At 37.7% G+C, this 24,135-nt stretch overlaps 1 protein-coding gene across 1 annotated transcript; it reads left to right on the plus strand.

Annotated features, from left to right (window-relative positions):
- Positions 1-2,560: 2,560 nt before the first annotated feature.
- Positions 2,561-24,051, plus strand: LOC139699827 (type 1 phosphatidylinositol 4,5-bisphosphate 4-phosphatase). The gene is made up of 7 exons (XM_071598259.1): positions 2,561-2,675; positions 3,066-3,238; positions 5,549-5,758; positions 17,785-17,834; positions 17,930-18,020; positions 18,095-18,149; positions 23,652-24,051. The coding sequence occupies exons 1-7, from the start codon at positions 2,594-2,596 to the stop codon at positions 23,735-23,737; spliced, it is 747 nt and encodes a 248-aa protein (XP_071454360.1). The 5' UTR covers positions 2,561-2,593; the 3' UTR covers positions 23,738-24,051.
- Positions 24,052-24,135: the final 84 nt, after the last annotated feature.

Raw genomic sequence — 24,135 nt, forward strand, 5'->3', positions numbered from 1 at the left:
TATTTTATTTTCTCAAAAATAGTATTTTAACTGAGCAGCTGATAATCCGTTTGCTTTTATCCTTTTTTTCAATTCCTATTGAAGAAATCTGGCAAACCTGAGCTTTAGCATTTAGTGTTTTTAGGCATATCTAAACTTTTGCCACAAAGTTACTTTTTCTTGAAATATAGACAATTGCATGATGATGACTGCGAGTAATTGTAGGCCAGGAACCTGCAAAATATTTGGCACTGAGAATCAGTTGTTTATTTATTTATTTCTATTTCACTTCGTTATTTTACGATGTAATCTATAAATTTTTTCCGATAAAAATGGAATGTGTGCATAATTTTTGAGAAATGGTTATAATAAAAAAATAATGGTTACAGCTTGTCATACCTAGGCGAAAAACACTCATTTAGGTCAAAACGCAACTCTTGGTTGAAAAATATTTTCACCTACATTTAAGCCTAAAAAATATTATATAAGTGTGTATCTTTCATGCCTGGTGGTAAATGATTATAAATTTCATGCCAGCATAGAAACAAAAACGTGGATTGCCATTACATACACCACCTTTCTTTGTCTAGTGGGCACTCTCATTTTTTTAAAAGGTTTTCTCGAGCATACACACACACATACGATATGTGTACAAAAATGCCACAGGTAAGATTTCAAGAATTATGTCATGAGTCTCTTTTTGGAATGTTCGTCATATATCTAATAACTCTTTTTTGCATGACGAATATTTTTTGATCACCAGAGCCTCAAAATATTGTTAATAACCAAAGTAGGATGTTTTTAAAACTGCTTGATCTACAACCTTTGCTAGGTTTCTTAAGGCAAAGGAAATTCTTGAAAGTTTAGTGCATAAATGCCTAATGTGTTCTTGCAGCTTAAGCTTCAATTCAATTACTATACAGGTATATTAAAAGTCAATTATTATACCTTAAAAGTTGGCACTGCCAGCATTCTTCAGAAAATTATCTTTGATGCAAAGATCCCATACAGGGGTTTCTTTTCTTATTGCATGTGGTTTGTTTTTTCAAAATTTATTGTTTGCTCATGTTCTGTGAACCAGTATAGGAAAGAGTACTATGGAATTATAAACATTATACGCCAGCAATGGGTTTTGCTCAATTATTAAATTATTTTTCATATTCTATTCTAATTCTAATTTGAAGGATGCAGGAAAAATGGATGAGAGTGTATTGATCGGCAGAGGGATTTTGAAGACTGTAATAGAGGGGAAGATGTTAGGGAAACGAGGAAAGGGCAGGAATAGGATTGAGATGCTGGAAGGGATGAAGGGAGGAAGGAAGTGCTTAGAGATGAAGAGGGACCTGATTTAGAGTAGGATGCTAGATTTTGTGTTTTGTTAGGAGTAATAAAATATTTACTCGGTAATTGTGTCCATCCAAAATCCATCCTCAACCTGTCGACTACTTAATAATTCTAATTTGCTAAATTTAAATAAAAACTTCTACAGGTCATTCCACGCCAGTTCGGACTTGAGTTGACCGTCAACCTCTCGGATTTTGATAAAAATGCCAGGACATGCTGGCCTTAACAAAAACATTGAAATTGTACTATGGTTTGCAAAAATGAAAAAAACAACCGAATAACTGCCACTTAAAAAAATGCGTTTTCAAAAAATTCCGAATTTAATAACCTTATATTTTAGGACACAATCAGTTTAAAGCTGAAATATCCTAAGATTTTCATCAAAATCATCAAGAAAAATGTCATTTTGAGCTCAAAATGACGTGGATATACCCACATTACTCACAAAACTGGAAATATTTTGAAGAATATTCCAAAAGTATTTCAATACATTTTTAATCAGTGAAATAGCGGAAACCGTTTTAAAATTGAATGAATGAATGCATGGTGAAGGAGGAGAGAGAGAGAGAGAGAGAGGAATGTTGGGGAAATAGAAAAAAGTAGGAGAGATGAATGGAGAGCGAATTATTGGGGTTGTTGAAGTTTTCAATGAAAATTGTTTTCAAGCGACCTTTAGGCGTCCATCCAAACTTTCAAGTTAGTGACCTTTGCGTCACCCCACAACTACGTTTCTACAAGACTAAAATTGCTGTTTTTTCCACGGCTCTGGCGTGCAAATACTAACAACATTTATTTTAATTTTAATAAACGGCAGTTAGTTATTTGATAACTAGTTTTACCAAGGATAGCTTGCATCATTGTACCATTCTGATGCAATGAATATTTAGCATTAAATAGTAATCCCGAGCATTTAATCTTAACATTTTATTATTCCACGAATGCATCATCAGTTCAAAGTAGTAAATGTTTCTTTAATAAAGGCAAATTTTTTAATATTTTCACCAATACCTTTTCTGGGATATTTTGAATTTCAAATAGCATATTCTGGGAGTTTACTTGCAGTTCATTTCACGTATTCTTTCGTGAGAAGTAGTTGCGGTTGAAATGAATATGAAGTGAATTCCTCGGTCAACATTACCTTGAGAGGTTCAAAAACCCCGCCTTCAAGTCAAGAGACTATTTATAACCGAAGTGCCATCTGTGGAGCCACCTATATGAGAGGTTCACGTGACAGACATTTCATTTGTCAAGTGGACTTCTGTCATCAAATATGCCGAACGAAGAGAAGCAACCCTTGCTGAAAAATGACGTCCCAGGAAATTACGATGGAAGGCGATCGGATCAAGTACAAGGTGAAATAAATAATCCTCTTTGCATATTTTAATGTGTTGATTAAATTTGACAATTCGATGAAGACTCTTACCAAAGTTGTTTCGTAACACTACCCTTTGACTTCACCTTCGTCAGCTGACATTTATGCTATTTGGCATGTACTATTTCTTTCAGGCATGATTTTGAATATATTTCTGTAAAATGTAGTGCAATTTTTGGGATTCTATGGATAATTCGGTGTAAAGTAAAATCTGCTGAGAATGAATCATGTCAGAGTCAAGTGTTTGTGATCGTAGCACCATTAGGTTATCTTTGTTTGCTTAGGTGTCGATAAGAAGCGTGGAAAATATTCATATCCGATGGTTTCCTACTTCATTTTATAAGTTAGCTGTAATTTTGTTATTTTTCAGATTCGCCCACAACAGTCTCTCCAGTTGGTCCAGATGAATTACCTCCACCTTATAGATCTGCAACCCCTGGGGGGGTGCCTATGGTCACCTGTCGTGTATGCCAAGAAATGATCGACATATCTGGAAAACGTGATCAACATGTCGTAAAATGTGGCCATTGTAATGAAGCTACTGTAAGTTAATTTCTTGGTCACTCCGTGTTCCATATTTATTTTAATTCCAAGATGCTAGTGTAAGTAGGCTTTGTTCAGATGGCTAGTTACCAAATTTATTGATTGTGTCGTTAAAGCTAACTTATTGCATCTGCCGTATCTTGTCTTGCGACATTGACCTTGCATAAAACTCAAAAAGTCACGTTTTTTGCAAGTTACATTAGTTGCCGGGAAATGTAATTTCTTTCCTATCAGAGGTTAACGTTTTTGTCGAATTGAAGTTTCAAATAAATGCTTAACTATGTATTAATACATGACACTGGTGTTTGTAAAATTGTATTAGTGGCCTGTACACTATTTAAACAGTTGTAATTGGAAACTAGTCAGCCTCAAACATTGCGGCAGGTCTCGCGCTGCATCATGACGTACAAAAATTTCAAAAGATATCAAAATGCGTCAAGTGAGAGGGAATATAGCTGTAAATTCACTCAAAATTGATGTTTTAGACCATAAATTATATGCTTTTGTATTTTGGGAAAAGGGTGTAATTAAGTGATATTGAGAAAGGGAAGAAGCCAATGCTCTTGTTACCCTACCTCAAGTATCCATTTGTAGACTCCACTTAACGTTTTCGTGTGCTTCATTGCTTATGTAATAATTTAGGCCACCATTGGTATAAGCTAATTTTGGAAATCTGGCAGGCTGTACTTAAAATGTCTTTTTTAAACTAGTGACTTTCATCATTTTGGTGACTGAAATTGTCGTTTCTCTGATATTTCTATGATATGAATCACTTATTAGATTAATCGGGTCATATTATGCCAACAGTTTTGAGTTACTAATACATATTCAGTTAGGAGTTATTTAGTTATGAGTTTAGTTAGAAAGCTTTATAAATATATATATGTGTATAAAAAACCATAAACACAGTAGTCAACCCAAAGGTCGGTTTGGTAGGTGATGGTAGAGTTCACCCAGTATTAAGCCCTATACGGCGTGTGAAATTCACACACATCAGGGTAGGGGGGCCAGTTCCTTTCCCTGTGCCAGTTATGGTTTCCTAGGAAGATCTGAAACCCGAAAAATCATTAAGCTTGGGTGGAGCTGCAGGTGCCCAGAATGCCTTGCCTGGGAGTCGAACCCGGGCCCCTGCGGTCAGTAGTCCAATTCTCTACCCGCTGGACTACCGCGACCCATATGTGTGTGTATATAGATATATTTATTTATGAAACATGCCTGGCCATGTTATTCGCCATAAGATTCCGCAGGCCATTGTCCTGCTGCATTAGGGTTTTCTCTAAGCAAGAGATTTGGATTAAGGAAAAATTTCCTTTAAATATTAAACCTATGCTAGTATAATGCTGGGTTGTGACGTAGTTGATAAGCACTTAGATATAGAACTTAAATGTACTGGTATTGTATCGAGAAAATCTTTGGCAACTAAGGAGTTGCATCAGCTCCAATGAGAAAACTTGACTGGAAAGATTGTTAGACTTCTAATTTTTGTCTCCTAGATATTGAAATAATTGTCTTGTTTATTTTTTATGTGCATTAATTTTAAATTGTCATCTACTTTTTACATTTTGCCCCACCTCACTTCTAACTTTCTAGATTTTTCAAAAATAATCTTCAAAAAACCTTGTACATTTTTAAATTTGTAAATTTTATTATATTTGTCGGGAAACCAGTGCATCAAGTTCTTTGCTATGTTTTAGGCATAGGAATAATAACCCCATATCCCAGTGGTATATGTTTGATAACGTATAAGCCTTTGGCTCTACATTTATCCATGAGTTACTGCTTAATATCTGGGTGTTAATGTGGTGTAATGATATACTAATAAACAAATCCAGTGCGATTATTAAGTGGAAATCCCCTTGGAGTAAGTAATTGGAGCAGTGCCATCGTAAATTGCTGGAGGTTTAAAGACATCAAAATATTATTTAAATAATATTTTTATCATTAATTTTTATGCCAACCAAATTAAACTAAAGTTAAATCATTTTGAAGCTCAGATTTTGTGCCTATTTTTCTCATAAATTAGTTTTTTAAATTGGTAAAGTAATGCAATGAGAAAATGACTTGCTCAACTACATGCCCTGTTAGACATAACAATTCCTGTGCCATTGCAGCACTTTCTTTGTAATTGTTAATTAATATTCCATCTTATAGTTATGATACTAGGTCATTTGTTTATAATATCTTTTTTTCCTTATTGGTTGTAGGGATATTGCCAATGCTTGATTATAGATGTATGAGATTTAAGTACATTTGATAGCTCATTTGATTGACTGTAACTTTTCATTTGAATGCATTCAACATCTCTTCTAGCCAATAAGGAATGCACCATTAGGCAAGAAATATGTCCGATGCCCTTGCAATTGCTTGCTCATCTGTAAGAGCTCATCTCAGAGAATTGCTTGCCCTAGAAACAATTGCAAAAGAATCATCAACCTTGCACCGAGTCCAGTGACTCCACCAGTTCCTCCAGTGCCTGGAATGTGCCGAGTTACGTGTGCTCATTGCCATGACACTTTTCTGGTAAGTTTCACCTTGCCATTTTTATGACTTTGATTCCGGGTGAAGAAATATTTTGCCACTGACAACCAACCACCTAAGGTGTTTTTTTTTAGTGTTCCTATATTATTACCCCCAATCCATTAGCACCTTTTGTCCCTCAACTGTTGTCAGTTTTACTGGAAAATATTTTATCAGGAATTTTAAAATTGACACAGCATTGTAGCGCAGTGAGTGGTAATTCCTGTCTCTCTCTCTCTCTCTCGCTTGCCCCTCTGCCTCTCACCCATGCGTTGGGTTCCCTCCGCACAATGCCATGAAGGGACTAGCAAAGGAGGTGGTTATGTATGCTTTTGTAAATATTCGATTGCTTACATTTGCAAATCTTGTAGCAGGATGGAAGAATCAACAAGCAACACCTCAATTTATACTTGTTTATTATGTGTGTGTGAGATATAGGTATCAAAAACTCACTCATGGATCCTCAAGGGAGACGGACTTGTTTTCAAGCAGTGCATTAGCAACCGCTCGAGAGGATTAGCGACCGCTAGAAGGCACACTCCCTTGGGCGAAGTGGGAAAGGGCATAGCAGTGGATGTAAAGTGTATTATTTGCCGCAGAAAATTGAGAAATGGAGTCCAGGGTAGTGGGCGTTGCTCTTGTTACCACTTTAATTGCTCTAAGAGTAAACTGGAGGATTGCGTGAGTGATAATTGGCAGTGCAGTAAGTGTGAAAGTCAGAAGAATCGAAGAGGTTTAGAAGAAAAGGAGGAGGTAATTGAAAAGCTGCAAGCGGATTTAAACATCGCTCGTAAGACAATTTTCAGTTTTACCGCTGAAAATGAGGAACTGAAAGCATCATTAACAGAGATGAGGCGGCGGGTGAAACAGCAAGTCAAAGATGATCTCCACTTTGTCCGAAGGTGTGATAAGAGGAAACCGGAAGATTTAAGGCCGACCAGAAGTGAAACAAGCTCATGACACGGATACCGATCGGGCTGGAGGAATACGGGAAAGTATCCTACGGAGAGAGCAGCCAAAGAAGCGAGGAGATGGAAGGAAGGATAGGATAAATGTGAGACCGAAGAGGGAGGTCTTAGTGTCAAGGGAGGGGACGTCTCTTGGTGATCCAGGGTCACCCAAAGTGAAAATATTTGGTGATTCCATAATAAGTTTCGTCAGAGATTGTGGCGAAAGTATCAGTGAAGCCGTTCAGTGTTTTCCGGGGATAAGAGTGGAACAATTGGACAATAAAATAGCTAATATGGCTAGTGAAGGTGATGAAAGTATTGTCATAATTCTGGTAGGGACAAATGACGTAAAAAGTGCTAAGTCAGAAGACCATCTAATCGGTTTTATTTGGGATTTAGCGACCTTGGCCAAAAAAAAGTTCCAAAGTGCTCAAATTGTCATTATTGGAATTCTTCATACTAGGGACGTACAATTGGAAGAGAATTGACGCCATAAACAAAGGAATAGAGTGGGTTTGCATGCAACAAAGTCTGACATTTGTGGACCCGAATTTTTGGGTTGGTGACAGGTACTGGGGCGCGATGGAGTGCATTTAAACAGGAAGGGAGCCTTGGTTATGTCTAATCTGTTTAAAAATGTCACACTAAAGCTCGGTGAGCGGGGAAACCTGTAATGGGTACAAGAGGTGGACCTCGCAATGCCGAAGCAAAGGAAGGTAAGGGCTTAATAGTTTTGCAGGTAAACTGCCGAAGTATTCTAAATAAAGTATGTCATTTCAAGACGTTAGTTGATGCATATAATCCAGATATTGTGATAGGCACGGAGTCATGGCTAAGTGATCACATTATGTCAAATGAGATTTTTCCTTAAAATTAGGCCGTTTACAGAAGGGATAGGGATGGTCGTGGAGGGGGTATATTCAGATGTGTAGATAAAAACTTAATAAGTATATTGGAATGGGTAAGAAATGATTGTGAGATGATGTGTGTTCATGTTAAAGGTAGGAATGGAGGTAAAACTTTAAAAATAGTTGCTCTGCACAGAAGCCCCAACAAAGGGATGTACACAGTCGAGGTATTAGCAGACATATGCCCAGCTAACCCTGAGGATCATACCCTCATAGCGGGGGACTTGAACCTTCCAGGTATTCAATGGTCGGCAGACGAGGTCAGGGTGGGGGTTGGTAAGGCCCTAGAAATCGTTAGTTGTCTTATAAACGAGGAGGGTTTTGTACAGTTGGTGGAAAAACCTACGTGTGGGGGAAACATCCTCGACGTCATACTTGTGCGACCGAAAAAGTGGGTAGGGGAAGTCGAGGCCCTTCTGGGAATAAGTGACCATTCAGCTGTACGTATGTATCTAAACTGGGAGAGGGCTCAGTATAAGGGGCTAGTAAACAAAAAGACAGTGTGGCAATATAAACGTGGTGATGGAGAAGGGTTCCAGACCTTTTTAAGGGAAAAGTATTTGGAATCGGTAAGTGGTGGGCAGAATGTAGGAGAAATCTGAAAAACATTTAAGGGGATAATGGAAGAGGGATTAAATAAATTTGTCCCAAAAAAAAATTCTTAAAGAAAATACTGACCCAGAGTTCTACAACAGCAAAATAAGATCTTTGAAGAAAAAACTGAGAATCATTCACAAAAAACAGAACAAGAGCTTGGAATGGCTCATAATTAACAAAAAATTAGTTCGTGAATTAAATGGAGAAAAGAAAATAGCCGAAGAAAGTTCTCTACAGAAAATAATCGGGATGGATAATGGAAATAAATTTTACGAGTACCTCTGGAGGAGGAAAGACAACAGGGAAAACATAAATACTTTAAAAAATGAGGATGGAACACTAATCGTTGATGATAAGGAAAAGGCTTATGCATTTAATAATTGGTATGCAAGTGTATTTAAGGTCATGGTAAATAAAAAGGATGCTGTAGATAAATCTCTTGAGTCAACAAGGAGGCGAAAAAATATGAAATACCAAAAGTATTAAAACGACGAGCGCAGAAGTTTTTAAAAAAATTATGAAAATGAGGGCAAATAAATTGAAAGGGCCAAATGGTATTTCAATTGACTTGCTTAAATTGGGTGGCAGTGTAGTTTCAAATTATATAAATCATTTATTCAATGTCACCTTAAACAATAATCCCCTGCCAAATGCTTCGAAGGAGGCATATGTAACATCAATTTTCAAAGGAGGAGATAAGTCACTAATGGATAATTATATACCAGTAAGCTTGATGCCAGTTCTATGCAAGCTATCAGAAAAAATAATTGCAGATTATCTCTGGAATTCGTGGGAGATAGAGAATTGGTTGTACAGTTACCAACATGGTTTCAGAAAAGGACACTCTTGCAAAACTCAGCTATTACGGTTCTGCCAAGAAATGTTTGACTCTATGGATGCGGGAATAGAAATGGATGCTATAATAGTCGACCTGTCAAAAGCCTTTGACAAAGTTGACCACAATCACTTAATGCTTAAGATGGGCCAATTGCCACTACACACAGATAGAAGAGTAATAATCTCTTGGGTCAAAACATGGAAGGTCGAACACAAAGGGTCAAATTAGAAGTGTATTCTGAAAAAACAAGGGTAACATCAGGAGTGCCACAAGGAAGCGTACTTGGCCTGCTCTTGTTTTTAATTTATATAAATGATCTCCCAGTAAATATTAATTCCCAGATAAGACTTTTTGCAGACGACTGTATTATCTACAGGAAAGTCGAAAATGACGGAGACCGCGACATTCTTCAAAGGGACATTAATAAAATGGCGGATTGGGTGACAAATAATGGGATGGATATTAATGTTAGCAAATGCAAATCCATCACTCATAGCAACAAGGTAAATGGAAACAATAGGGAATATAAATTCTCAGAAAATGTCATTCCTAGAAGTGATACTTGCAAATGCTTAGATGTATATTTAACTAAGGATTTAGGGTGGGGGCTAAATGTGGAGTACATTTTTAAGAAAGCTTTGAAAACTCTACATTGGGTGATGAGAAGCCTCAAAGGGAGCATTGGAGCAACTAAGGAGAAGGCGTATCAGACCCTAGTAAGACCAATTTTAGAGTACGCATCTCTTGTATGGGACCCTCGTGAAGAAGGACAAATTAAAAAACTGGAAAAGGTGCAAAGAAAGTCGGCCCGATATGTACTGGGGAAGCATAGGAGGATGGAGAGTGTGTCTGACATGCTAGAAATGCTGGGCTGGGAACCTCTACAAACTAGAAGGAAAGTAAGCGGACTTTGTGGAATGTTCCGCATTCTGAAGCGGGAGAAAGCTTAGGCAGATCTTAGGAAAGAGGTGGGGAACCCAAATTTTATCGGGAGAAGTGACCACAAATTTAAGGTAAAATGCCAGGCACAGAGAAAAAATAAAAAAAATTTCTTTTCCAAATAAAAAATTGTTGATTGGAACACCCTATCTGCAAAAATATTCGAGCCCTTTCCTAACAGAGTGTATACTTTTAAGAAAAGATGTAAGCAATTTATGTAATAATTTGATTGATGTGTGGTGTGAAATTATATGTGACAGCTTAATTTTTTTTTTCTTGCTGATTGATTGATGTAAATGAGATGGGGATTCTCATGTTTTGTCTAAGAGATTTGTGTTTGGAAGTTCCCTCTATGTGTACTTATGTTTTACTGACTGATTTCATTTATTATCTTTTGTGATTACTTGGGACCTGTGTGCCACCTGACACTGTCTATCGGCACATGTGTATTTTTAATAATAATAATATGCATTTTCCACACCCATCCGTTACCTCTGCATGAATGGTCAATACTTTGATAAGAAAATGTTTCATTGGTTGGGTTAGATTGATAATGGATGGTATGACGAAAAATGAGTTTGATGGGGGATCGGGATGGTGTGGTGGCAAACCGCACCGAGAGGGCCTGGGTTCAAATCCTGGAGACAACAAATATTTTTCAGTGGTATCCCGATCCGTACTCGAGGTGCTTTGTGGTGGACAGCACTTAGAGTAAGTATGCTGTCTGTTGGATGGGGCATTAAACTGCAGGCCCCTTAGCACCTTTCGTTATTACAGTAGGCTAATGCCGATGCTGGGTTTCTCTCCTCCCTTGGTCCTTTCCCATCCATCCCTAATGGTGCAAATGACCTATGCTGTCAGCGCCTCCCCTAAATACTACTACTTCTATGAGTTTGAAGTTTTTGACTTTGTGATATTTTATTACAACTAGTTTTGATGATGTATCACATTTTTTATTTTGGTAATCAGTTGGTCTTTTGATCTCACGTTCATGAATTTGGTGGATTTTGGCTCCATTCAGAGAAACTCCATTCGAAAGAATTGGAAAGGAGTTAGTAGTCATTAATGGTGCTACTGGTTCCAATGCATAGGCATCAAAATGTTAATCCTGTATATTGTAAAACGTGTATGACATTACAACGTGATTTTTTCATTATCGACATCTTGTATTTACATTGACAATTCAACCCATGCGAGGGTGGCCATTCACCCTTGTTTTCCTAAATACTATCCACTTTGCAGCAAGTCAAGGAATAGCACATCACATGTGTGCATTGACGGTGCAGTTGTGCATTTATTTGGGGTTGACAGTATCGTAGTACAGAACAAATTCCTGCCTAGTTACCACTGGACTACAAGCAAGTAGTGATTATCATCTATATCGTTAGGTGGTTACGTACCACGATTGTTAAGTGCATACTATTTCAGGGGATAGTACCATGGTTGAGGGATATACAATAATGAGAATGCTTCTTTTCATTAGCACCCTTGTCTCTGCTGATATGCTCTTGTGTTATCACTTGTTCACTTAATTTTACTGCCTGAATCTTGTCTAGAAAAAAGTAATAAATTTTGCTGTCGCATGGTTAACATTCATCATGTAGGTACTCTAGAGAAATTCTTGATTTCCAATGGAGAAATCAAAAATTACAATCTCTCTGCCATGAGAAGGATTTTTATTATTATAAGAGCCATCACTTAAAACTAATTAATCATTAATTGTTAAGCCATGAATGTCAGTGCTACATTAGAAAATGCTTAAATATTTGCTCATGTGAATTAAGCATTGTCTGTTGATTATATCAGGGATACGATGTGGTAAAAATAGTAAAATGATACATTGAAAAACAAATGTTATCCTTGAATACTGGGTCTGCAACCATGCCTGCTGGCTGGCCGCCCTGCTTCAGCGCAAGTCCTTAAGACATACTGAGAGCAGATTATTGCCTTTCTCCCCTCACTTCATTCTCTTTGTGTACACAGTGTTAGTTTGAAAAGCCCACGTTATGTCAGAGATGGCATCACGAGGGGCTTATTGAAAATATGTTCGGCTACTAGTGTCCCTGGAAGGAGCACATGAACACATACCAAGAGTCAACCAGATTGGTTTATTACTCTTTGAGTTAAGCATTTGTGTGAATCAAACAATGGAGTGATTTAAAAAAAAGGATGATATAGAATTTCTTTGTATTGATGAAACAATTGATCAAAGGAAAATTGCCTCTGAAGACTAAAGAGAAACTTGATAAACGTTATGGTGTACTTGCACTTTCGATCAGTATGGTTTATGTGACTTTGAAAATTTCAGAGTGGTCATGTAAGTGAAAGGACAAGTGGTGCTCAACATTCTGGATACTCTGTCGAGATCACAGATCCAGAAATCATTCCTAAAATCCATGGTGGCCACCCATCCTGTGGTGATGGATGATGGGAGAGTGAAGGAGGAGTGTGAGATGACGGAGGCATCTGGAGTGGATGGGTGCATAGTATTTTGCTTCAACGTTTGGACTATTAGAGAGCCACCCACAAGATGAGTGCCTCGAGCAGAAGTAGTATTGGGATTTTTGGGGGCATCGACGCCTATGGTGATTTTGCAGCACGGGTGCCTCGAATGGTCGCAGTTGTGTCGTATGTTCCAAGCCCAGTCGGCAGCTGTTTCATTGAAATCTTGGAGCATTGTTTTGTCACTGTGGTTGAAACGGATGCACAACTGCATTCCTGAAACCAAGGAGCAGTCCAATCAAAGGGTTGCCCATGGAGATTGTGCGTCAAAGAACGCAAGGATTGTTCCTTCAGAGACTGTATTTATTTAAAAGTAAAGGTTATATTTCATTGACTATTTGGAAATGGGTCAAGGCTATTGAAGGTACTGACTATGCACCTTTATTAGACCGATTAGCAACAGAATGAAAGTCCCCAATGGGCCCACAAAAAGGCCGTGGCCATCGTGACAGTGCATTCCTCCACAGTTGTGGCCTCAGCACTGGTGGAGGTATGATTCCAACACATTCCCCCTCTTCTTCAGACTTGCCTCTCTCTCAAATTACAACCTGTTCCCCAAACTGAATTAATGACTGGCGGGAAGGAGGTTTTAATAAAAGGAGATGTGATTGCTGAAACGTTGGCCTATTTTTCAGTATAATTTTAATTATATTGATAAAATTATCTACCAGTGGAAATATTATTAATTTGTAGTAGTTCATGTAAATCGAACAGAAGCAGACATAAGTATGCATATGAATATCAGCAAGAGCAATAGCAATAAAATACAAAGAGGTGGAGATTTGATTCAAAGGTTCTCAATATTCTTTGAAGAGATGAGGTATGGCTTCGGGTACATAAGTCTGAGGAGTTGGGAAAATCTCAGTATTTGGAAGGGATTGGAGTGGAGCTGTATTGGAAAAGATGTATAAACCTGGAAGGAGACTGTCAAAAAAGACAGTTTATACTAAAAAGCATATTTCATTTTTGCACAGACTTTTCAAATGAACTTCTTGTACAAGATAGAACTGAACAACTAATTATTTACTCAAAGTATGTTGTGAATATCAGGAATTCCAGGAGTGGCTAGAAAAAAGGAGACTCGATATGCTTTCCAAGTTGGCCAAGTTAGCTCTTCAAAGTTTAAAAGGGATGGTATGTGCCCGATTGGTGGGTGTGATAATGTGTGGAGCCTGGTCTCTTCCCTATTTACATCATCACAATGTCAGGTGGTGCACGGTGATTTCACATAAGAGTGAGGTCGACACCTATTTCTGGCCATGGAGGGCCTTGCATTTCAGGTTAGTTTCTTGGTACTCGATTCTGTAACAATGATAATTTTCCTGTGATAAATAAAATCATCATCATCCCTGATTCCTGTGGTTGTGCACTCCTTAAGTGTATGTGGTGAATCAGTATTTTTTGTTTTCCCTGTGGCTGCGGACAAAGTGAGCCAGCATAAATTAAGGGGAAGCTTTATTTGCAGAAAATGGAAGCAAAACAACATTTCTCATATTTTTTTAAATTTTACCTAGCAAGATCTTTATTATAAAACGTGTACCACCAACCCTAACTTTAAAATAGTCTTTGGATCTCTCCCACTGACGGTGAGAGACAATGCTTTTCTGACAAACTTCTGTCGGTAACTTACCATGAACTCTCTCTAAACCTAGCAGCTCCAGCTTGCTGGTGCAATTGGCTGGCAAGAATAAGAATTAAATTCTCCTTCATTTCAAATTTACTAGGTGTGTACGGAACCGATCCAATAATAGAACAGTTTTGTGATTTGGATGCCCAAAACTTTGCGTGAAAGGGTGCATTTTTTCTTCAAAAATAGTTGTGTGCATATACTTTTGTAATAGCTACAAGGCATTCATTGTCTTCCTACCTGAAAAACTCTGGGAAATTTGCTCCAATGGAAACTAAGACTTAGGCTGATGCTCTAGAAAAATCAGCATTTGGCGCATGGTAAATTTCCCTGCCGTTCATTTTGATGTGCATTCTAGAATCACTGATAAGTTGCCCCCCGGAATCCATGTTCTTCTTTCTCTCAGTTAAGTACCCTTGGCTTGCTTCAAAAGCTTTATATTCAGCAGGTTAATATTTCTCTCAATGTTTCTAATCTTGTCTCTTGACGTGTCTATTGTGTACTTTTGTGCTGGCTATCCTCTTCCAAAAAAAGCTCGCCAAGTGAAATCAAAAGTCAAGACAATGCTCATTTGTTTCTTCTATTGCAAAGGTATTGTGCATTCGGAAGTTCGTTCCCCTTGGTCAAACTGTCTACCAGAAGTTTTATCTGGAGGTTTTGAAGAGATTGAGGGAGAGTATCCGGAAGAAAAGAGCAGATCTTTGGCAAACAGGCGACTGGTTCTTCCATCATGACAACACGCCAGCTCATAGCGCCCTCTCCGTGATACAGTTTTTAACAAAAAACGGCATGACATTGATTGTCCACCCCCCCCCCCCCCTACTCGCTAGTTGTAGCTCCCTGTGACTTCTTTTTGTTCCTCAGACTGAAAATGGACATGAAAGGAAAGCGTTTTCACCCTGTGGAGGAGGTAAAACAAAAATCGCTAGACGACCTAAAGGACATCCCTGTAAATGAATTTCAGAAATGTTTCGAACAATGGAAGCATCATTTGAATTAGTGCATTGTGGTCAATGGGGAATACTTTGAAGGTGAACAAAATTTAATGTAAATATATTGAGAACTAAAGAATCTATGACAACATTCCTGTTATTTTTAGGTCCTCCCTCTTATACTAATTGGGGGTTTGTGGGTTGAATTTTCTGTCTTAAGCAACTGAAATAATAAGTTGGGAAGATGTAGCTTGTAGCTATAATGAATGGCATCTCACTGCTTGAAGGTGGTCATTCTGATTCATTGGGTACGGTTGTGGACACTGGAGAATGTGGGCCTCTGCCAGAAGGAGAAACTAGTGGAGGCTGAAGGGAACTGGGAGTTAAGGCTTATTTCAGGAATGTTCATTATTAGATGGGGTTTAGAGGATTAACTGAGGAATCATGAAGGTAATCTAAGTGGAAGATTTGCAGGGTCATGACCTAAGTCAAGACCTACCTTGGAAGAAACCTGTGTTTCATTGCTTTGATATTGTAGCTTATTACATTTCATCTTTTTGTTGGATGGTATTAGCCCAGATTTGGTGATTGCCTTCAATTGTTCTTAAAAGTTGGCTTTAAACTTGGCATTGCCACCTCTGGAGATGCAAAGTGTACTAATTGTTGCTGTCAAAAGATCATTTGTATTCATCTAACCTGAAATAAATTAAGTCATGGGAACTAAACTGATATCACTAGAGGTAAAAGTTGATATAAAAATATTGAATTCATAGCCAGATGTAGCTTTGACGTGTAGACTTACGTAAGTAACATTGGTGGAACTGCTATAGCACCATTAAAAAACCACAGTTACATTGTGACACTTGTTCAAGAAATCATATGTATGAACTGTTTACATGAATGAGGGACTGTCAGTCACCAAGATTTGGTGAATTAGCATGCGCCAGAGTAGCTGCTGCATTGACTAAAATGATAATTAACCTCAACATTGTAACCAGTTAGTACTTGGAGCATATGGTTGGAGTGCCCCATTGCAATTGGAGACTTGGTTCTAGATGCAAGGGATTCTGTAGTTCCTGAGATCTCTGTTTTGGGAGGAGATGGCTCTGAGTGACTCTTTGCCTTTGGAGAATGAGAAAAGGCAGAGTATGTGCCAGTGCGCTCTGGATACACTCTCTTTAACAATGTGTCTCAGGAGGGAGCAATTGAATGGTGGTGTCAATTCCAGGTTTGTTACTGAGTGGTGAAAATAATGTTGTGCTATTCATTTCTGCTCAATAGACCAGAACACTACCCAAATTCTAAAGTACCAAGGCCACCTTTTTGAGTGCAGAAATCTGGGTTGTGTGAATAAGACTATTGGTTGGAAATGATAAGTAGAAAGTTATTTTTACCCTGGTCATTGTCAATACTGTTTGCTTTTTAAAGGGCTTATTTTTTATGCCTGGAGAATAAAAACATTGGAATAAAAGAATATACCTGCTACCTGACTGTCACCCACCAAAATGGGAGTAAGCCCCTGTAAAAATCATTCACCTTGACCTGGATTTGAACCCGGATACCTCGATGTACATCCGAGTGCCATAGCCAGTTAAGCCTTCGAGGCGTCTTCAAAATTTCAGTTTGAGAGGATGCCTCGATAGCTTAACTGGCTAAAGCACTCCACCGGACACTGAGGGAGCTGGGTTTGAATCCCGGTCAAGGCGAATGATTTTTACAATCTGAAATTGTTGGATTTAAATGCACATTAGCGGATGACTCCGTTAAAAGTTACTGTTTCCGCATCTCCCGCAGTTTCTTTGGAATATTTCTCAATGTTTTCATCAAGACTGGCATGGATATAGGACACTTTCAGGTTTGGGCTTTGACACACCCTGTTTGCATTTCCTCATTTTGAAGATTTGTGTGTGCTCGGAAGCCACTTGAGTGACTTCCGAGGCTGAGTACTAGGTGCGGTTGATGGATGGATATATATGTGCTCGTTCGTGGCTGGGCCTGAATCTAAAAAATTCAATTCTCAATTCATTGCCTAGGATCAGTAGCTTCAGGAATTGGAATTGTCTGATAGAAGGATAGGCTTTCTTGTGTGGATATTTTTAGCATCAGGGTAGAGGGACTTAACAAAATATTATATGGTAAACCCTTGCTATTTGGGGTGAAATTAAGCAAAAATCGTAGTTACTGGGAACTTGACGTTACCCCTCAGAGTATTTTGCACCCTTAATTTTGTGATTGCTTTATTGCTGATGACTTAAAGTGACTTTATATGGGTAACAGGAAGCCTCAACTTTAATAACGTGCTATGTAAAGTTGACAAAACACTAATTGAATATTTGTTCCAAGGAAATATTGCAAAATGTCCTGGGAAATTACCTCAGTTGTCCTTAAATAACTTCAATCAAGAATGAAAATTAGCCTCTTTATCATTGATAGTATCTCATTTATTTGATCTATTTGCATTCATGAAATGAATAGATCAGGTTTTAATTTAATTAATGTGAGTTTAACTTTAGAAAATATTGTTAGTGTTCCATTGTAAATTTTAGTAGTGATGACAATGCTACAGTCAACCCCGCTCTCAGCATATTTAATTATTACCATCAGCGTATAACTTTCTCATCTTACTTGATTCATTGTGTCTTGCATCTCTCCACCTTTTTCAAACAATTCTTACAAATTGGATTTAACTACAATCAAAAGACATCACAATTGACTTTTAAATATTTTATTTTTCAGTTCAATACCTTGAGCAATGCACTTGCTCGATGCCCACATTGTAGGAAAGTGTAAGTAGCCTTGCCTGGACATTAAAATACAAAATCCAATTCGCTCAGGTTGCTGCATTTTTGCAAATTATTTATAACTCATTTAATTGATACAGGTCATCGGTTGGACCAGACTTCTCCCGAGGTCGTGGGATTCTCTTCCTCATATGTGGACTGATATTTCTGACAGTTGGAATTGGAGTGACAGTGAGTAAAGAATAAATTGTGATTGGTGGCACCTATAAATCATTTTTAAAATTAATTGACATTCTTTATTTTAGGTGGGTACCTACAAAATGGCTGCTGAAAATGGCGGTTTATATGTTGCATATGTTGGTATGTTTGTGATTTTTTGTTTTACTAGTTTAGTCTAAATTAGATTCCCCCAATTTTGATTACCTTGGTTATGACGTGTTAATTTATTAGTCAATACAAAATGGAGGAATAGTTATATTTTTCCTTTTAACCTTAATAGCTATTATTGTGAATACCTTAGAAATACTGTCTTTGAAACATTTTGACAGTTAAATAGTGTATTGAACTTAGCTTTGACGGAATGATGAAATTGCCTTCAAAATGGTTAGTATTCTGAATGAGATGACAGCCTATTGATATATTGGTACAGTGACGAGTTGCTGTTTTCCAGATTAATTGCAACCCAATAGCATTCTGTAATTCTGAATGAGGGCACTGCAGCCTAAATATTAATAATATTTCCCAATCACAGTATTGCACAATATTGAATGTCATATTGCAACCATAAGGCCTGCAGTGTGTTATCCACCCTATTTCCATTTTTGCTTCTAATTGATACATATAAAAGGGATACATTGAGTTTCCAATGGTATGGGATGATGTAATTGGTCAGTTAGCTTCTTTGGCCTCAGTTGCCCTGGTTCTTGAGATAAGAAGTGAAATTAATGAAGACATTAGTTCTGGAGACTATACTTTGCTAGTTTTCACTCATAACATTCTTGTAGAAGATTATCTGCAGTGAATGAAAGATCCCCTGAAACATTTAAAAATTAAATATTACACCATGTTGCTGTTTATATGCAAATCTCATTGTGTCATAAAATTGAACGTTTGGCAGATATTTGGTCCACATCATCAGCTGATTGGAGTTTATCTTGGAATGAATTTTTAATAAGTTTTTTATTAAGCTGAGGAATAAAGATGCTGTTCTGCTTATCGAAATGATGTTATTGACTTCCTTGGATTTGAACATGTGCTATGCACGTGGCCTGTTCAATAATTCCTTAGAAAATCCAAAAGATGGTGCCCTTAATGTCAGAAAAGATTTACCTAATCTCCCGCTTGACTGCTGTTTAAGTTTCAGTTATATCCATCCCGCTGTTTCATTTTCATAGTCGATTGAAGAAACAAACCTTTGTTTATTTAGAAAAATGGAAAAAATGAGTTTCATGCGGTGAGTGAATAAACTTCTGTTTAAAAGGCTTAACACCAAAAGAGATCAAAGCAGGTGGATGTACATCCATAAATGATGTACATCGTTCAGCATGTCCAGTGGAAGTGATTTCCTCCAAAATAAATGACTAAGTCCACAATATGGTTTGGAGTGATCGATGGATAAAAGCTCATGAAGTGGTTGACACCACAGGGATATCACAAGATTGTGTTTTTAATCTTGCGTGAGAAACTGGGTGTGAACAAATCTGGGCAAAATGAGGGCTGCGTCAGCTCTGAGTGGGGAATAAAGTCAATTGTGTGGTCGAATCGGAGGTATGGATTGTTACTTTCCTGTCACCATCCTGAGGAGTGTCTATGTCGATACATACTGTTGACGAAACATGGGATACACTATTACATTCTGGAGACAAAGGACAGTCAAATATATGGGTTTCCCAAGGCAATCTGGCTCCAAAGAAGGCAAAGACTGAAATCGGCCTACAGGGTGATGATCACCATTTATTTTGGCATGCAGGTGGAATCATCTACAGTGATTACTTGCGAAAAGGGCAATTGATAAATGGTGAGTATTATGCATCATTATTGCACCAGTTGAGCAAAGAAATCAAGAAAGAATGCCCTCGTTTTGCAAAGAGAAAAAGCTCTTCCATGTAGTCAATGCACGGTTGCACACCTGCACAGTTGTGATGGCCAAATTGCAGATTTAAAGTTCAAGTTATATAACATCCACCAGATTTTGCCACTAGCAAATTTCTTTATATCTAAACCTGAAAAAATGGCTTGGCACGAACGACCGATTCACGTTGATGAAGGAGGTCATTGCAATACAGATGCTTCTTTGAGGACCTTCCAGTATCCTACTTTTTGTAAGGCTTGAAAAGTTAGAGAAATGCTGGGAAAAGAGTAAAGCTAAAAGGATATTATGCTGAAAAATCAGATAACCCAAAATAATTTGTTTTTCTATGTTCTCCTAGATTTCTCTCAGGTCAAGAAATCTATGACCAAATATGAAGTGAAATTATGATTGAATGGGTGGCGGTAGTCCAGGGGTAGAGGGTTGGACTACTGACCGGAGGGCCCAGGTTCAATTCCGGGGCAAGCCTCTCTGGGCACCCTCAGCTCCACCCAAGTTGTGTAATTTTTCGGGTACCAGATCTTTCTTGGAAACCATAACCGGCGCAGGGAAAGGAACTGGCCCCCCTACCCTGATGTTTGAATTTCACACAGCATCGGGCTTAGTACTGGGTGAACTCTGCCATCTGCAAGTACTCTGCCACCACCTACCAAAGCGACCTTAGGGTTGATTTCTTTGTTTATGGTTTTTTTATCATGACTGAGCGACACATTCAAACTTGTGCAAATGAATCCCAAAACTTCCTGATTTTTTTTAATACTATCAATACACGAAATATTCCAATCTGATCTGTCGTTGTATCTAGCATCTCCATTCTGGCCCACCAATTTTATCATAAATTAAATACTCTACATAGACATGATGCATGTTTTCGTCCTTAATATGGTTTCAAGTACTCGTTTAAGTTCTCAAGCCTGTTGTCTGATGAAGTGCAACCACCAAAATGGAGTACATGTCCTTAGATGCCCTGAACCTAGCAGAGATATCCCTCACAGAGGGAAAAGCACCAGCTATTATGATAGCTGAATTTTGTGAATAATTGGCAAAATGTGCTTTCATTGGCAATTAGGAAATTAGAAGGGCTTTGCCTCCCCCCTGACTCCCCCTTATTCTCTCTCCATCGTAGCAAAAATTTATATGGACAATGAGGAAAGGCATTCATTCCCTTAAAAACATTCCGCTGTGAAAAAGTTTTTACTTTTGTACTGATATGTCAATGGCATTTTCTGAAGTATGCCCTAATACTTTCCTCACGTAGCCTTTCCCCACCCCAACCAAAGGTTTCAAAGAGAGGACCAGTGACCATCCCTAAACAAGGCACAGGCCATTGTGGAGAAACAACTGCCCCTCCCCCCCACTAATATGAGGTGGCTGAATAAGTACCCTCAGTACTCCCCCCTTGCAGTACTCCACCCACCTCCACTTCTTCTGCCCCTCTCTCTGCCATCCTATGTAAGGGAAAAATATTTGACGGGATGTTACCTGGTGATGATGCTTTGAATTGAAACCATGGTTGTGTGAAATAGATATCTTATGTGGAATAGGAAAGTTTTTTCTCTCTACCCTCATCATGAAGGAATTCTACCAAGTAAAGCCAGGGACTTGTTTGTTTGATCATCGCACGGAACTTTTTTTTTCCATTTTTCTAAATAAAGAGTGTACTTTAATCAATTATGAAAATAAAACAATAAAACCACGAGATGGATATAGCTGAAACTATAATAGCAACCTAAGTGAGAGATTAGGCTTACTAACAGCAAACTTTCTGATGCCACTAGTGCCATTTCTTGGATTTTTAAGGGCTTATTGAAGGAGCCACATGCCACCGATCAGAGAGAATCTTGTTGGACCACGAGCTCATTATTTAAATCTTGCATCTGAGGCTCTCGCTTCTGCCATATCCTCCCATCTACCAGCTTTCCTGGCCTGAATGGAGTTTAGCAACAATTTCAAATTGGCCAAGCCGGGACCCTTTCCAGGGAAGCATCAGCATATGAACAGCCCGTTCACCCAATATAGGGACTTAGTCTTTCTACTCTCTCTCCCTTGCAAAGCAAACCTAGTGCGGAAGTGCCATGAACTTTGGTGCGGTATGTAAAAATCAGTAACAATGTTGCAATCATATAAAATATCACTAATGATCTAATGACTTAATTTGTTCATCCTAAAGAAACAACTTTCTTAACATACTACCATTAAACATGTTCTAAGATCACTGTCTTATTTGTTTAGAGTGGCATTTAGATGGTATGACCTACCCCCATTTTATACTGATTAGCTGAGTGGATTTTTAAAAGTACTATTGCTTGTTAAAGTTCCCACGGTTGAGATGGCTTAAAAGATTTGGTGGCACTCATTGGTCGGATGAATTAGCCAACAAATTGCATTTGGATCAAAGTTAGAAAAGTAGATGCACATCAAAAAATAAAGAAAGTGGTGCCGTGTAGGTTGTGTGATGTTGGTAGTTCACGCAGACGTTTAAAAATAGCTTACATGCGAAAGTGATCATGCAAAAGTTACCATTTTCAACGACTGAATCTTTTCAAAAGGCATTAGGGAATTTTTGTATTTAACAGATTGACAATGAAAAAATGCATAAACTAGTGTAATACAAAAACTCTTGACAGCTAAATTTTTCATTACACTTGGCAGTTTTTTTATTCAATCATGTTTTGTATATCAGCATAAAAACGTTTATTCATATTTTGACAAATTATTTGTACACTGTTATCTTAGCACTGCTAATATCACATAGGCAATATTTTAAATATGCTTCCTTATTTTCAAGGGAGTAGGAGTGATTGAGAGAGGGGGGGATCCTTACAATATTTTTTCAAGGGTATCAAAGAATGATCAAGTCATATTTGGTAATAGTGAAGAAGCTCATACTAGGTAATGGAAAGGGATGTGTATTAGAACAAATATATTTTGACTTTGATATACATGCATAGATGTCATTACCCAAATGTCATGCTTATGTGCTCGTAGCTAGATGCTCAAAATATTGCATTACTAAATGGAATGGTGCAGTCTTATGATGGTATGTATCAATTTCAATAGTCCTCCCTTTTAGCCATTCATTATAATGCACCAGTGAGCATGAAAAAATTAATACAGTTTTGCAAATTTTCTAGTTTAGGAATTAAGCGCTAGAATCCAGAGCTTACTGCAATGTATGCCTACCATCAATGTCCTTCTCAACATATCGTCATGCTTTCCCCAGTCTTCCATTTGTCAACGAATTTGTCCTTTTCGGTTCGGTGTATTTATTTTGTGTTAAAATTTTCCTCCAAGAGTACGTTTTAAGTAGTGAATACATTAAAGAGTCATCAATTTTAGATTTTACTTTATGGAAAATTGGTTGAAATAAAAAAACTAGTGAACTGTACACAATTTCCTGAGACCTTAGTTTTTATTTCAATTTTAAAAGGAATACCTCAAGGACTTGTTTTATCAAAAGGTTTTAATCATTTTTAGATTTTTTAACATTAGAAACTTAATAAGAGTCATTGCTTGGGCTGTATTTGATATGTTAAGACTCTGTGAGATTAGAATGGTTTGGATTAGTTGATAGCATTGAGAGGTGATTTGTTGGAGAAGTCAAGTGATTGCCTAGTATCAAATGGAATTCATACAGAGAATAATAAATTCAATAAATGTTAAGTTTTTACACCTTTAAGGAGAGAGAGTTAGTTTTAATTAATTTTCTTGAATATCTTTTTGTGTCCCCCTTTCTCATTACAAGCGTACTCATAATATTTTTCTTATTCCAGGTCCAATATTGGTTGCTCTTCTAGCTTTTGCTCGAAGCATCTATTATTGTACCATGAAAGTTAGTTTGATTGAAGGACTTATGTAAGCAAGTGCTTTTAGTGTATTGCTCCATTCTCTGTCCAGGGAGCATTTGACATTTGCTGAGAATTGAGTCACATTCCTTCAAGAATTATTGTGGATATTTTGAGAAGAAGGTGCCATCCTCCATTAATTGGCTAAGTGTCCATATTACTAGCTAATAAAAAAGTTATGTGACAAAAAAAGGCTGAGACACTTCTGGAGGATTTTCCTCCAGTGTACGTGATGCAATTGTAATTGCCGACATGATGGAAAAATTTTAATAGCGATCACCTTATATGTATTTTCTGCCGCTAGAATAAAATGAAGTTCACCGTATTAGTTAACAGTGAAACTGCTGTTAAAGTCCATCTAATTCCCTGAATTATCACTTGAGCTTGTTATATACTGCTGTCAAGCTTAAAT

The sequence above is a fragment of the Hetaerina americana genome, unplaced genomic scaffold, assembly GCF_022747635.1.
Source record: "Hetaerina americana unplaced genomic scaffold, ioHetAmer1.1.p SCAF_92, whole genome shotgun sequence".
NCBI classification, from domain to species: Eukaryota; Metazoa; Arthropoda; class Insecta; order Odonata; family Calopterygidae; genus Hetaerina; species Hetaerina americana.